Source organism: Pundamilia nyererei, unplaced genomic scaffold (assembly GCF_000239375.1).
Source record: "Pundamilia nyererei isolate P.nyererei 1_Seehausen unplaced genomic scaffold, PunNye1.0 scaffold00022, whole genome shotgun sequence".
Lineage (NCBI taxonomy): Eukaryota > Metazoa > Chordata > Actinopteri > Cichliformes > Cichlidae > Pundamilia > Pundamilia nyererei.
In genome coordinates this window covers 1,249,188-1,265,707 of record NW_005187423.1, presented here as the reverse complement: position 1 = coordinate 1,265,707, position 16,520 = coordinate 1,249,188, and the positions used below count along the sequence as shown (strand labels likewise).

General features: G+C 37.8%; 1 protein-coding gene and 1 pseudogene across 2 annotated transcripts in view; both read left to right on the top strand.

Moving 5' to 3' along the window:
- Positions 1–10,830, top strand: part of tbck (TBC1 domain containing kinase) — a 53,309-nt gene extending 42,479 nt beyond the window's left edge. For both annotated transcript variants that reach the window (XM_005726856.1, XM_005726855.1), the window contains exons 24-26: positions 4,111–4,274; positions 7,164–7,323; positions 10,230–10,830. In XM_005726856.1, the coding sequence (XP_005726913.1) occupies positions 4,111–4,274; positions 7,164–7,323; positions 10,230–10,340 (435 nt within the window). In that variant the 3' untranslated portion in view covers positions 10,341–10,830. The remainder of the gene's footprint in view (positions 1–4,110; positions 4,275–7,163; positions 7,324–10,229) is intronic.
- An 847-nt stretch (positions 10,831–11,677) lies between these two features.
- LOC102196122 (hydroperoxide isomerase ALOXE3-like) overlaps positions 11,678–16,520 on the top strand; it is a 12,710-nt pseudogene continuing 7,867 nt past the window's right edge.

The window sequence follows — 16,520 nt, the reverse complement described above, 5'->3', positions numbered from 1 at the left end:
TTACTGCGTTCACCAGATATCAACACAATTTCGATCCGCTCCTCACGTGTTAACCTCTACATAAATGTAGTAATCGATAGTTACTTCAGTTATTGTCTACAGTGGTTTACACAGATTAGACTAATCTTACTTTTGCTTTCTTCATTCTTTTTTTTTTTGTTTAATTAGAATAATTCAGTATTTTCTTTGGTCGCCGCACTGCTCTATTTTCTTTACAACAATATAAACCAGTAAAGTCAAAGATGTATGAGATTTGTGCTGAAATTATTATTTCTGTAAGCTCAGTCTGCACAGGTTGTTATACTGAGCAGGTGTGTTCAGTCATTGTTTACTCTCAAGAGTAGCATACTTGACTCCAACCTTGCACATCCTTTTACGATCATTTTGCTGCCGGCCAAGACGACTTTTAAACTTGATCGTAGCACTACCACCATGAGTCATTGCAGTTCTCATCTCTGCAGAGCTAAAACCTCAAATTCAGGTACAGGGTGAACTCTGCTTAGTTGGGACATGCTGTCACTATCACTTAGAGATTTTGATCGAGTCCCATTGTATGGCTGTTTGTATATCGTTTCCTTGCATCGTATTGACTAAGATTGACTGTATTTTGTGGTAGGCTTGGAAAATGTACTTGGCTTGGGGGTATTTTGTAATTAAATTATCAGGGGAAAATATGAATATATATATTCAATCAGTGTGGCCGTTGTTGAAGCTGTGCATCTAATAATAGCGTTACTATAACATGTTACTATACTGCAATAACTATAACTGCAATAACATGGATCAGAATTTGGATGGCTTGTTAGGTCACAACAACTCTTTCAAGGTAAAATTCTTGAGGTTGTCTGCCACAGTACTTTTGTATACATTTCAATACAGCAATTCACACAGAATACATTATTTATTTGGTAAAAGTATTTACCTATTACTATAGCATTCACTGCCATGGCATTTTTTGTCTGTACATTATTTGTTGTTGGTGGATATAAGATTAAAAGTTTTTTTGTTTTTTTAATCCAGAGTGTTAGTCATGTTTTCTTTGCAGCAAATCAAAATGGTGCGAGATTTCATTAGTATGTAGATTCCTACCTGCTGAGACTCTCTTATTGTATGTTTCTTCAAATTGCAGCTGTCAGGCTCTTGTTAGATCATTTAAAAGAGCAGAACAAAGTTATTTATTGGAAGCAATGCACATCTCCCCAAATCTCTCCCACTTTCCCAGTCCTCATCATGTGTTGATGCAACACAGTGAGTATGCACCTTTTGAAAACTCCAAACAAATAGGTATTGTTACACTAGCCTTTATTATATTTGAAATCAGGTACCTAGTTTGAAATAATCAAACTATGAATATTTATTAAGAACAAAAACAGCCCACTTGTATCAGAAATATTAAAAAGTTGAAGTAGAAAAGCTTTGAATGTCTCCTGTTACACCCCACAATGAGACTGTAGAGCCAAAATGTTTACACCTTGTTATAATTCACTGGGCAGAATTTCTGAGGATGTTTTACTGATTACTAATTTGCCCTGTATGATAAATTATTTACTTTGTGGCAGCTCACTGTTTTGTCTCAAAGCTTCAGTCACATAGGTCTAGAAACCAGTTGGTTGCTGTGGCCTAACGATTGATTTCACAGTGACTCCCAGTACCCTCGAACGACCACTCACAGCAGGTTGATTCAACAGGAGGAATACTTGTTTTTCCCCAGCAACCAGTAGTTGTCAGGCAGTCGTCCATATTCCTCTCTGACTGATTGATATACATACATATCAACTGACAGATGCTAGAACAGATACATTTTTTTGTTTGTTTTGCATATTCTTGAATCCAAATCATTTGCTGAGATAGAAGCAGAAATACTAAATGAATAAACTGATGTCGTTCCATCAAAAGTTAGAAGCTAAAATCGAAGCAAAATTAGCTAAAATCCAAAATAGCCTAGGAAAGTAGAGAAATAAACAAAATGTGATGGTTTTCTGGCTTTGACCCCACATATTTTCAGGGGGATTCAAGTCAGGCTTTGTACAGACATGTTAGTCACTTTTGTCATCTGGAGGTAGTTCTTTACCAGGAGGGACATTTGTTTTGGGTCGCCATCATTTTAGAAGGCAAAGGGGAAACCCAGACTCTGTTTTGCTGCTGACTCCTCAACATTTTCTTTCCAAATCTTCACATGACCTCCTTGGGTTGTATGCCTCTCCCTTCTTTCTCCAAATATAAGCAACATCTCTGCAGCCTAAGAGATCTAGTTTCCTCTCATCTGACCAAAGGGTGCACTTCCAGTATCTTTCTTCAGGCTGTCTTTAGCTTACTTGACCACTCTGACCTGAAGCTTTCTCTTTCTGAAGCTTTCCAGATATGGATGGGTTTTTTTGGTCTGCAACCTGGCAGTCCAATCCTATGCTGTATTCTAGTGATTGTCGTCTTTGAGACTACAATACAACTTGGCTGAGTCACTCACTGCTGTCTTGGCAGTTGTTCTAGCGTCTTTAGACACATCTCTCACTAGTTTCTTTTTTCCAAAGTATTTGAAATCTTTCACTTCCTACCTCTGCCAGGTGTGTTCTGTACTGTGTGTCTTTCTTTGAATTTCTTGATGACAGCTCTGACTCCAGTTCTTGACACTTGAAAGCGCTGTGATAACTATGTATATCCATCTCCTGCTTTGTGAGCATCAACAATTATTTTTCTCAAATCTAAACTGATTTCTTCTGTTGAGGTTTTTATACTGTGTGCAAATTCAAAGGTAACCCTCAGTTTTCACTTAATTTTAAAGTTTTTGACCATTTCAAAGTTAGCACATTATTGAACAACAGTCGTTTATGCTTTGGTCAGTGGTTAGTTTTTCAGGGGGCTAAAATTGACCCAGGGATTTTTTTTTCTGAAATAAATCTGTTATTGTGTGCATATAGAAATCATTTATGCTTTCTAAAGAAAACTTGTATGTTTATAATTGGTATGTTAAAAATTCCTTCCTTGTTAAAAAAGCACTTGGGGAAATGTTTGACAGAAACTTTCATTGGGGGGGGGGTAATAAGTTTGTCCTCATATTTAATTCTACAATCTGTGGTGGACCATTTCTTTGTCTCTGTGAAGAATAATTACTATGTAAATGAGCATAAAATAGAAATTATTAAACTGTAGCACACATACTTGAAAATTGCAAGTTCTTAGGATGTTAAGCAGAAACACTTAGTTAATATTCACTGTTTAAATAATAACGCTGTAATTTAACAACAGTAAGTAAACCGCAAAATTTTTTGCATAGTCCTTTTACAAAGAAAAAAACAGGAGAATAAAAAAATCTTTTAAATCGCTTTTGAGCTAACAGAACACCCGTGGTCTGCAGCCCTGAGTTATTGCTCTGGGGTGGGCCATAGATTGTTCTTCTGACCAGTTTTAGTGAGCTGCTTTCAAGCATTTTATTTCATGGTTGGCAGCACTTTGGCATTTAACCTACTGGTCCTGCAGTCGGCTCTTTTTATCCTGCACAGTGTGCTGAAATTCCTAGATAATGCGGTTAGTATTTCTCCTCAGTTTAATTTGCATATCAGTGAACAGAAGTCGCAGACTACAAATGAACTCTCATCATCAAGACAATATTTTTGTTTGTTAGTCTTTTTAAAGGAGTTGGTCAAAACTCTTGGCACCCTCGGTTTCCCCCACTTTATACTTAAAATGTATTTCAGGGATTCTGGGAATTGTATAACATTTGGTCACTGTTGCAGAGCAGAGTTCAGCCTCCTGCAGCCATGCCTCAGGCTGGGTGCTTTAATGAACCTATTTGGCAATTCAGGTAGAAACTGGCAAAGGACCAGGTTCTGGCCACTACTGCTGCTCATCTGTGGCGCTGTAATATAGTTTATATGGAAATTCATAATGGTAGTTTGGGCTCATTTTATAGGAAGACATTAAGCACTAATCGAGAGGGGATTTATTTAATGAAAGCTTGTTGGTGTGATTTAAATAAATATCCAACTTGACAAAATTGTTTTTCTTTCTCTTGTGTTATTTCATTACAATAACTTTTGCAAAATCATTATTCCATAAATTCTCTGACCGCATATACTGCTGTTTTCTCTCTCTTTATCTCATCTCCTCTTATAGTCTCGGGAGCCTCTGTCACTGGTTGACCTGAAAGCAGAAGTATCTCCCAGGATCTCAGCGGAGGACTTAATTGACCTTTGTGAGCTGTCATTGTCCGGGTCCTCCAAAAGGAACAAAACTGGCAAGCCCAAAATTGTTGCAGTCGATATCCGCACTGCGGAAGAGTATCCTTACCATTTTTGTGCAGCTGGGAAATCAGTTTTAACATGTAAATATTCCACTGCTGTTATTCAGTGTCAAACGTATACCACACTGGTTCTAGTAAAGGCAGATTTCAAGTACTTTAGTTCATGGCTGACTCCTGCAAAAGCTCTGATTCATGCATCTGTTTAACACCACACACTGAATAAATAAACTCAAAAGAAACCACAAATAAGCTGATGCAAATTAAAAGCAAAAGTTGGTTTATTAGCAACTGAGAGTGGCAAGGTGATTGGAGAATACTTCCCGCTGGCAGCTAAAGAGCCGTGGGAGAGGGTGTGCAGGAAGCTTGGGTGACTGGAGATGGGGTTGTCTTGGAAATGTAAACACACTGAGAGTTAGCAGGGTCTGCGATCTGGTAGAGTGCCAGAGATGCCAGGTATTTTCAAAGGCATGATGACATAAGGTGCAGCTGGTAAGGGCGGTTTTCATCACACCTGTCTGTGCTTCTCTACAATGATGAAGACACTCAGCACAATACACAGGGGAAGAAAAGAAAGAAAGTGCAAATCCAGGAGTCATGATAGTTCAGCCTGACCCAGAATGTGATGTTGAGGGGGAGTCGGAGGGTTTGGCAGAGCCCAGTGTGACAGCATCTTTGAATTTACACAGGGTGTCATTTCAAATTATTTAATACCTGTGCCTCGAACAGTGACCTGCTTTCTGTGCCATGTTGATAAATGTAAGATTCACTTCCTATGTGAATGATATGCAAAAGACTTTGAATTTGTGACATGAAGAAACATTTTGTCTTTCTCTGTTCAGTGCCTTGGATATTTTGGTTACCTATTTATGTGGTGGCAGTGCTTTGCTTTTCCTTGTTTTTAATGAAACCACAGGCAAAGAGATTAAAACAGCTTGGTCCCCATCAGTTGCAGTTCATCCAGGCTCTGCAACATTCAGCTGGCCCCCTGAAATTCCTCCAAACTGCCCCACCATATCCAGAAGTGACGAGCTATTAAAGCAGCAGCGTTTAGTTTAAGTAAAATGCATTCATCTGGCCTTTTGGCTACATGATCGTTTCCACTTTATTAGCTCATCTGGCCTAAGGACTGATGGGTTTATGCCATGGCAAGGCCTCTCTCCATCAGTCCACATTTCACGACAATCACTACTCCTATACTGTTGATCATAATTAAGTTAAACTCACATGCAGTGATCATCCATTAAGTCGTCACCTGAATTGTAGTCAAAGTCTTGTTAGCAGCCTTGAGGAGCAATAACCTCGGAACTATGATGGGTTGTGAGCTGGATGACCTACTGACATTCATGTTTCCTGAAATTCTTACTTAAGTAGTAGATTTGATTTTTTTTTCTTGAAAGGATGTGCAGCAGCTAGAATGATTAAGGATAGAGATGGAAATTTGTTATCAAGTGAAGTAGGTGTACTTTAAGGAGCTCATGAATAAAGAACATTACAGAGAGAGGAGGACAGATGAAGCACAGGAAGTGCAGAGGGATTGGTAAGGAGGGAGTGAGGCTAGGTATGAAGAGGGTGAAGAATGGTTTACACGGAGGAGGGTAGTGAATACAGTGGACAAAGGATGTTGAATATTGAGCTGTCAGGCAACACGGAAAGAGGAAGACCACAGAGAAGTCTGACAAAAAAATTTAGAAGGGATAGGGTAAGATGGAGACAGATGATCTGCTGTGCCCTAAGGGCAGCAGCAGAAGCTATTTTAGGTATTTTGCACAATAGATTGTTTACCCTGGTTAATGTTGTATGTCACATTTTATGTGAAAATTCTCTTCCTTCTTAAGCTATAATCATTTTACAGACCCACTGGGCTAAATGAAAGAGAAAGCTGAAACCTGGGTTGTTTCTTTCATGAAAAGTTGATGTTTTAGAGATGCAGCCTTTTCCCAGAACAGCAGCCGTATCCATGGCCTTGATGTGCATAAATGCACGCAGTCGTCTATATAAAACATCCCCGGCAGATTAAAAATGAAGCTTGTCACAATCAATACCCTCTTTTCTATTTTTTGTTTTTGTTTTTTGCTCTGAATATAATTACAGAATTGCATAAAGGCATTCGTTTTGTTGTTACAGGATGCAGTACAATAGACACAGAAACCCTCAAACACAGAAAATTCAAAGCACCAGAAAGAGTGAGGCTCAAAGGTTCAGCTCATCAGTGGAATGGCTGATTGGCTAAGAGGTTAAAGAGCCATTAATCAATAAGGATTAGTGGCAAGATTAGAGATTTTGAATTGGCAGTTTCTGTGACAAAATTTCTTCTCTGGAGCATACTGATAGGCTCCACAGCCCAGCTCACATGGTCTAAAGGGATTAGGCCACTTTACAGGATTTGGCAAACCTTTTTCACCTCTGTTATGGTCTTTGGCAAACCCTTTTTGTGTGTTTATGTAGTTGCAAATGGTATGGTTTGATTTGGTAAACGTAGAAACGTATTGCAACAAAGCTAATGCACTCAGAAAAAGTTCGTTGTCTGGTTTTTATTCAGTATATCAATCTGGGGTTGTTCAATATCACTTTGCCAAAGACTCTCACTGAGGGACCTTTCCTCTGTTTTTTCTTCTTCTTTTTATATCCTTATTATTACGTTTCTTTTTTTATTTCTCTCATTTTTTGCCCTTTCTATTCTTCACATCCTCTTCGCTTTTCCACACCTCTGCATTAAAGTTTGTCTTACATATGATTTGTACTAAAAGTCAGCCTGATCAGAATTATAACAAGCACTCACTGAACTTACGCAATATTGTTATGTACTGGTGTATCTGCTGTTTTGTGTGTCATTTCATGGGAAATGACACACAAGCACACACACTACACACAAACACATTTTTGGCCTTGCTTCTTCGCCATTATTCCTTAACTCCTCTGCCTCCAGCTTCAACAGAGGCCACATTTCTGGAAGCATCAATATTCCCTTCAACACGACTTTTGGTCCGGAAAATGAGGTGGTGCAGTGTCCCGCTGCAGGAGGCCTCCAGAGCTATAGAGGGCGTGTCATTGTGGTCATCAGCCACAACATGAAGAGTGCAGCTATGGTGAGAAAGCAGTCATCCACGTATATGTGTGCAGCACCTCAGTATCCGCAGTATTTTTACATGAAGAAAATATGAATTAACACAGAAGCATAATGTTTCAAGGGCTGAAATCACTATTGACTTTTCTGGTTATTCAATTCAGTTTTATTTGTACAGTGCCAAATCACAACAAACAGTCACCTCAAGGCACTTAACTACGAAGAGCTCTATTGGTATGATATGTTATTATGAGTTCTTTAAGATAAGATGGGGTCTGATCTTGGTCAAAAACACCTCTAGGATTCCTCACAGTGTTATTGGAGGCCAAGGTAATATCATCCTGAGTAAGTATTTGGTTAAACACCATATATCCAAGATTTTGGGGGCTGAGTACAATCATGTCTGTTTTATCTCAATTTAGAAGCAGAAAATTAGAGGTCATCCAGGTCTTTATGTCTGTGTGTGTGTCTCTGGCTTTATAGAAAGATAACACTGGGTATGATCTGCATGGCAGTGAAAATGTATGTATGAAGCAGGTAAAATGTAAACAGAACTGGTCCATCCAAAAAAACATCCAAAAAGTTTAACTTTTGTCTCGTCAGTCCAGAGAGTATTTTCAATAATATTTCAATTTGTTTGATGATCTGAAACATGTAAGTGTGACAAATATGCAAACAACTGCAGGTGTAAATGTGACTGCAAATGGTTGGTCTGTCCCTGTGTATTAGCCCTTGTGACAGACTCAGAACCTGTCCAAGGTGCAGCCCACGTCTCACCCTAACCTAGCTGGGATAGGCTCCAGCCCTCCGTGACCCAGATAAGGATAAACAAAAGAGAATGGATAGATGGATTCAAACCACTGCAGTACAGTACCTTTGATATGTACAGCGTGCTCTAATTGCTGTAATAAAATATTACAGTCAACAGTATCGAATGCTGCACTGAGGTCTAGTAGAAAAACCACAGAGTTGAGTCCACTGTCAGAGACTATAAGAAAATTTGTAACTTTCACTAAAGCTGTTTCTATACTGTGATGAGCTCTGGATCCCGACTGAAACCCTTCAAATAAATCGTTCCTCTGCAGATGATCAGTTAGCAGTTTTCTAACTACTCTTTTAAGAAATGTTGAGGTAAAAGTGTATAGATCCTTATGTATAACTGTTAGGTTATAATGGGGATAGACTAGTAACGGTCTTGTCCTTGCAACAAAAACAAACAAATAAACAAACAAACAAAGTAACTAACTATATTCATGGTTTTCATGGCCATGAAAATGTCGATCACCAGGAGTCAGAAAAAGTCCTGAACTTAAACTTTAATTTAGTGGTGGATGAAATTAATTTGTCCTTAACTGTTTGCGACCCTCCTTGACTTCTAAGTGGATCTAATTTCTCATTAGTTTGTGCAATAAAGGTAACCAATTACAACATTTATCAATTTCTTTCTGTCCTTCACACATTACAATAACCTGTGAATTGTGATGGATTGTGAGTGAGATGAGCTACTACATCGCTAACATTATGGTCCAGTTTTTAGTTTTTTAAAAACTGCTTTCTGGAACTGATGCAAGCATTTTGACAACTTGTTTTTGTTCATAGGAGCATTTGTTTGAGCATATATTTAATAAGATAAAACAATCAATCTTCTGTTTCACGACTACTAAAAATTTATACTTAGTCTTGTCGATATTAAATATTTTGTGAAGGCAATAATCTTTAAATTCAGGCCTCTGTCTTGTAAAATTCAGCCATCTGTTATATAAAGCCACACTGAGATTATTGGTCTGGCGTACAATGTAATAAATAGTTTATTGGAACATTTTGAACATTAGCAGATTATATTTTACATAAATCACCATCTGATATTTCAGTGAACAAAAATAAATTTGCCCACTTCAGCATAACACAAGAGAGAACTACACTGATCATCGTACATTCTCCTTTCGTGCTCTTCTTGGAATAAATTAGCCAAGCTGGCATTTATAAACTCAGCAGGGATAGTGCTTCAGGCAAAATCCCAATTTAGAAAAGATGTCCCCCTTCCATATGTTAGAAAGTGAAAAAGAAATAGTTCTTATTAACTGAGAAGACAATCCTGCATTTTCTTTATTAAAGGGAAGCATCAGAACTTTGCTGCGTTTAACCTTTTAATGGTCCACATGATCAGTATACAGTCGTGTGGCTGTGGCTTTATCCCTGTCGTGTTTTGCATGGTGATAATCATGTTCTTTCATTTCAAGCCAAGTATCAAACATAATGATTTTTTTGTCATTATCATCATATATTTGATTTGACAATTATTCATGTGACAGGATCACCTGAAAATTTTAATTAGGAGGTTTTAAGAAGCTGTTTTTGAAGAATTTGTGGATTTAATGTCAGAGACATAAGAAATCCATAAGGCCTTTGAATCACCTAGGTTATGAAATGAAATTATCAAAATTTTATTTCCTTACCATTTTACTGTGGTTAATAATTTGGTTAGAATAAGGTCAACCCCAGTTCAGCGGGTATCAGGGTTTTTTTTTTATAATTGCACGAGTAGCAGAGGAAGAGGTTTTGCAATCATATTCCCCTCCTTGGTTTCACCATGTAACTGACACAACAAAGGTTCAATGAGGAGTCACAGAGAAATATAAAATGTTTAATTCTTAAACTTAAAAATGTACTGAATTAGTGCATTTTTATGTTAAGGCGTAATCCCGCAGTCTGATGTGTAAATTTATGCTGAGCTTGTCTCAGAGAGGTTGATAAACCAATTTTACATTGGAGTATTTTGCAGTGGTGGATTTGCCTTTTATAACTACAGAGAAACTAGAACTACTTAAGTCCTAAATATTAGTAATACAGCAGACAGAAAAAGTTGAACAAAACCAATAAATCTGAAGTATTCAGTTTTTGATGGGAACTTTCTCTTTTTTTCTGCAGTTTGCTGCACATCTAGTGAAGATGAGTTTTCCACGTGTTTGTAACCTGGACGGAGGGATCAACAAGCTGAAGCCCACCGGGCTCCTGACGGTCCCTTCCCCGCAGATCTGAGCCTCTGCCTTAGCTTGACTTTAAAATAAAGGGAAAATGAGAAGATTGTAAATAGTACTTTGAGTTGACACTGAAGTAAAAAAGGAAATTAGTGAACAAGCATCACCATTGCATTTGGACTTTTTTATATAATCTAATTGTTAATTGTTGCAAAATGACTAACTGCATTGAAATGATCTGCTTTTTTTTTTAATTCATTTTGGGTTCATGATCATGCTCACAGAGCCATTATGTGGTTATTGTTCTGGCTTATTAAACAAGAATAACTGACTAACAAGGTAATGATCCCATGTAGAAGTGCATTACACAGACTGAAAAAATGTGCTTAAAAATGTGCTTATAAATCTGCTGGCGCCCTAAACCAGCCTTTATCAAAACCTGCTTGTTTAGAGCAGCTGCTACTGTATGTAGTGTATTAGTTTACACTAATAATTTAGCTGCCTGTGATCACTGTGTTTGTGTGAGAAACAATAAAAAGACACATACAACAGTTTTGCAGTTACTTATTAATGAATTTTCTTCATATTTTTCTACGTTCATTTGACCCATGCTGTGCAAAAGACTTGAGCCACCCCTTATTTATTTGTATTTTGCAACCAAACAGCAAGACTTCTAATTTTTTTTAAGTGATGAGCAATAGTTCAATAGTGCTTTCTGATGGTTATTTTAAAGTTTTTCTTTGGCCATTGGCTGGTTTTTCACTCATTTTCAGTGCAATTCTTGTACCTGATAAATTTCAGAAGAATGTTTTTTGTTTGTTAAGCAATTTAAAACTGAAAAAGGCACCTAACTCAAAGTTTTACAGACAGAAAATAGTATTTAATACCAACAAAGGTATTTCCAAATAGCTTCAAATTAGCAAAACATTTGGCAGATATCAGCATGGTGTGAGGTGTTTCCAAAAGCCCTTCAGGAAACTGGAGGACAAAAACCAAAGTGACTGGCCAAAAACACACAACAGTTATCAGTATCTGATTTATCCTGAATAGGATAGACGTCATTATTTGCACAACTTTATCAAGAATTTCATCTCAACACATGATTGATGCAACTGACTGGACACTCCCACTGATTTGTGTGAATAAAAAGAAAAATTTGGGGGGCAACTTCTGACAGAGTAGTTTCTCTAACCTAAATTCTTCATCTCAAGGTAAGAGGTGTTTTCACAGGATTTCAGTCAGAAATTATGGGTCATTTAGCATAATGAGTTAAAATAATTGTTTACATTGTCCTTTTCACTGTAATGCAATAATTTTAAATGTTTACATTTCCAAATCAGTGCTAAGAATAATTAGAATTCTCCCCCTACCAGGATTTGACCACATTCAAGAGGGAAAATGGTGCAGTATAAAGTGACCGTATTCACTTGTGATCGCCTTAATTCCACTATTCTTAACAATGTCTTCATTAAGCTGGTGGGCACAGATGGGGAGAGTGATCGCATGTGGCTCATGGGCTTGAAAGGGGCTTCATCCTTCGTCAGAGGAGCTGTAAGTCTGAAATATGCATCTTCATGATTATGTTTTTCAGGTTTCCTGTATGAGATGATACACAAATGAAATCATTTTTGTGGAAATAAGGGGAATCTATCACCATGAAGATGGTCAAAGCAAACAGTTCACTTCATGGACCACAGTAAATTATAAGAGGAATTGTATGCTGGAGTGTTACAGCTCAGCACAAATTGCTATGTCATTTCTTTAGGTATCAAAGTTTAAGGTGTCCTGCTCCACTTCCCTTGGAAATCTTCTACTGATAGAGTTAGACAAACAGTCTCTCCCACTGTTCCCAGAGGACGCTTGGTTTTGTGCCAAGGTGGAAGTGAAATCCCCTGAAGGAGACATCTACAGCTTTCCCATCTACCGCTGGATCACCGATAGCAAGGTGCACCGCTTCAGGGATGGAAAAGGTTTGGGAAACTGTGCTCATCTTAAATCTTGTTCAAACCATTGAAGATGTAAAACAAAGGTTGTAATGAGGCTGAAGCAGTTTCCTAATACAGTATATACCATATTTACAAGAACAACTTGAAACCATTTTTCTTTCTTTCTTTGTTTTCTTTTTTTTTTTTATAGCTCTGAGAGTCTTTGAAGACAACCATCATCTTGGCAGGTACAGTCGGCAGCAAGAGATTCAGCAGCGAGAGGAAGACTATCGGTGAGAATTCAGAGCTTATACACATTTTAGCCTTACAGCTCCTGAAACTGGAATACAAATGCTGTCCAGTTATACTTGAATATCCTAATACTAAACCTAAAGCTTAAATATATTTAAGCATTAAATTAAGCATTGCAGCATATTCTTTGTCTGCTGGGATTAATGAAAAGAAATTAAACTATTACATATGTTGCAGATAAAAAGTATATCATGTCATACTGTAACTAACTTCCTCATCACTTTGCTGTTTCTTTGTCTCATCAGCTGGGATGCATATGCAGAGAAAATACCTCACTCCATGAAGGCAGAAAACCCATTTTCACTCCCGTATGAGGTTCAGTTCTCCTTCACCAAAACTACAGAGTTTCTCTACACTGCTTCCACAGGGTGAAGTTCTGTTACACATATTTTTCTCTTTACTTATCAAAAGTATGTTAAGTATCATAATGAAGTAAGATGAATGTGTTTCAGACTGACTGAGCTGAAGCTGAAGGGACTGGATAACTGTAAGAAGAAGTGGGATAATATTGACAGCATCAATCGAGTGTTTTGCTGCAAAAAGACTGAAATATCAGGTACTGTACTAACATCATAGCATAGTAATGTGTAATTAACTCTTACCCTAAAATTTTCCCTATACCACTATACCAGGTAGATTTTACTGAATGATGAACTGTAAATCGTGAAGGTAAATGTTTCTTTTAAACAGAATATGTTCAGGAACACTGGAAAGAAGATGCTTTCTTTGGCTACCAGTTTCTAAATGGTGTCAACCCCATTTTGATCCAGTGTTGTGCAGCCCTGCCCAGTAACTTCCCTGTCACTGATGACATGGTCTTTCCCCGTGGCCAGTGCAGCCTGAGAGATGAAATTAAGGTGATCATCTGAACTCTTTATAATAAATGCACGTTTTTCCACGACCCACTGTCATTGTTGCACTTTTTACTGCACTATTATGTCTGCACTGCACTGCACTGCACCTAAATTTGGCAATTTTTGCAAACTTGTACTTTATGTAGTGTGGAGATGAACAAAAGTATTTTACCAGCACAATATAATCTGCGGTGTGATCATTGCTTTTAACAATGTAAGAGATAGCTTTAAGATGGCCTTAAGATGTTTATGCATACTGTTATCATATTAAAGGAATTGCAATACATGCTTACAAAATACTTATATCAGGTCATTTTTATTATCGTTTATAAGGTCATATTCTTGTATTAAGCCTTTAGTAGAGGTTCTTGATTAAAACGCTTATTTAGTAGATGACATGTACATAGTTTCAGTTCGGTTATTACATATATGAGAGTGGCTTCTGTCTCTCTGTCTGGTGAGAGGTCAGGAGCTAGTCGGGGAGGTGAAATAGGGTACAATTGTGGTTAGCACACAGACACACACACACACTTAGTTAAAGAGAATCATTTATAGGTGGAAGTTTAATCATGTTTTGCTCGGGGTTGCAAAGGAGCAGTTTGTCGCAGAACTGCTGCTGATGTGTCAAGATGATAAGCGAGCAAGTCACACAGTTTAAAAAGTAGTCCTGTGTTGATTGTCTGTTATATGTTTTATGTAGCACCATGGTCTTGAAAGAACGTTATCTCGTGTTACTGTATACTGTACCACTGCACGTGGCTGAAATGACAATAAAACCACCCAACTTAGATTGACTTGATGTTTTGTCAAATAATTGTACTTTTACAGTCACTGACTAAATGTTATATCCACACTGATGCAATAACCTGAACTTTTAAACAGAAAGGGAACATATTCCTGTGTGACTACAAGCATCTGGAAGGGGTGAAAACAAACACCATCAATGGGAAGAAGCAGTACTTGATGGCTCCTCTCGTCCTGCTCCACAAAGCTCCTGATGATAAGCTAATGCCGATTGCTATTCAGGTAATTCATAATAATTAACACGGTTGTTTCTGTCCTGGATAGACATGCAACTATTTTGCTGGTAATACCTGAAATGAATAAAGAAAATCAACAGCCTATTTATGCAAGATAATTCATAATATTACTGGAGGGGTTGTATTTGTTGGGTCTGATTACTGGGCGGGATCATAACCCCCCCTGGAAATTACGCCCCTGATCCATATCGCCACTACTCAAAAGCTGTGTTGCTGTACCGCTCCACCATTTTACTCCTCCCACACAGGGAGGGAAATTGTAGCATGAGTGCAGGGAGAATTAAAAACACACGTTCATTTGATGTTTTTGTTCTTTCAACCTTAACTTTTGTAATTCAAATAATTACATAATTGATTATTAACTGATGATTACACTACTGTGTTTTCCCCTTCCTGAGCCATAACCTTGTGGAAAAGTTTAACCCACATTGCTGAGACCAGAGTCTGACATATGAATATATCAAATAGGTTTAATTTATAAACCCCAAAAGTCACAACAGCCAAGCAGTAGGTGTCGTATTTACGTAGCAGACAGAGATAATACAACTCAAAATACGCTAATATGGCCTACTCTGCCCTGTCCATCTGTAGCTGAAGCAGACTCCATCAGATGACAATCCGATCTTTCTTCCTACTGATTCTGAGTACGACTGGTTGATCGCCAAGACTTTTGTGAGAAGTGCAGATTTCAATCACCATCAGCTCAATGCTCACCTGCTGCGCACACATTTGCTGGCCGAGGTTTTTGCAGTGTCACTGCTGCGCAACGTGCCCATGGTGCATCCTCTGTACAAGGTAACTTACGTTTGCTGAAACTCCATTTTCTCTCATAAATCATGTCACTGCACGCACTGTTTACTTGAACTCTTCCTATAATTTCTTTCTTAAATTGTTATTTAAATATTCTTTTTTTTTAAACTGTAAATTTTAAAATTTAAAATCTGTAAATTTTGTAAATTTCTTTATTGTACTTTAATGGTTGGGCATTGCACAGCAATAAGTATTTCACTACATGTCGTAATTTGTATGATTATGTGTGTGATGAATAAAATTTGAGTCTCTTATCAATGTGTCGACAGAGAACCACTGATTGTGCAACAGCGTATCTCAGCATAATAAATACTAAAGTGTTGCCCCAATCATGTCACTAACAGAGTTCCCTCTTTCCCTCAGCTCCTCAAACCACACACACGCTACACTCTGCAGATCAACTTCTTAGCTCGACGCCTTCTCATTTCTGACACTGGCGCTTTCACTCAGGTATGCAAAGAACAGCACTAGACCTTTACTTAAAGAATGTTTTGTTTTTTTATTTCATGTTTAACATTTGTCTCTAACCAGGAGCTGCTTATTGTGTAGTTTGCAGGGTCAGGTGGAGAGGGCATGTTTACGATCCTGCAGAGGTCAGTGTGCTCATTAACCTACAGCTCCCTCTGTATGCCAGATGACATTGCTGAACGTGGCCTAGAGGATGTGCCAAACTTCTTCTACAGGGATGATGGCCTAAAGGTTTGGGATATCATCCACAGGTATCATTAATATATTTTTCTTTTTTTTCCACCAAGCTGCTGCAATTCAAAGTTTGTAAATAATGCAAATGCATCTGTTACTTTACCTATGATACTGGGTCAAAATTTTACATATTATTTTTATTTTAGTTACTTTAATCTAAAAATTTATTTTCAGTTTGGTGTAACTTCTTTTTGTTTCCAAATTGCTCCTTTCAGTTTATTTTGTTGAAGAACTAGTTTTAGATTTTTATTTCAGTATTGAAAGCAGCTGAATCGCAGTAATGTAAGCATCCCAGCATCAATGCACCAAAATGCACCAGTGCCTTCTCAAACTATTGTATTCATCAAATCAGATCAATAACAGAAAAATACTAAGCCTAAATAGATTTTTTTTCTTTCATGTTTATTCTATGTGAGTTCACCAAAATGTTTTGCGTGCCTATTTTTTGGTTTAGTTTTAGCTCGGGTCCTCTACCAGAGGCCTGGGAGCTTGAGGGTCCTGTGCAGTATCTTAGCTGTTCCCAGGACTGCGCTCTTCTGGACAGAGATCTCCGATGTTGTTCCCGGGATCTGCTGGAGCCACTCGCCTAGCTTGGGAG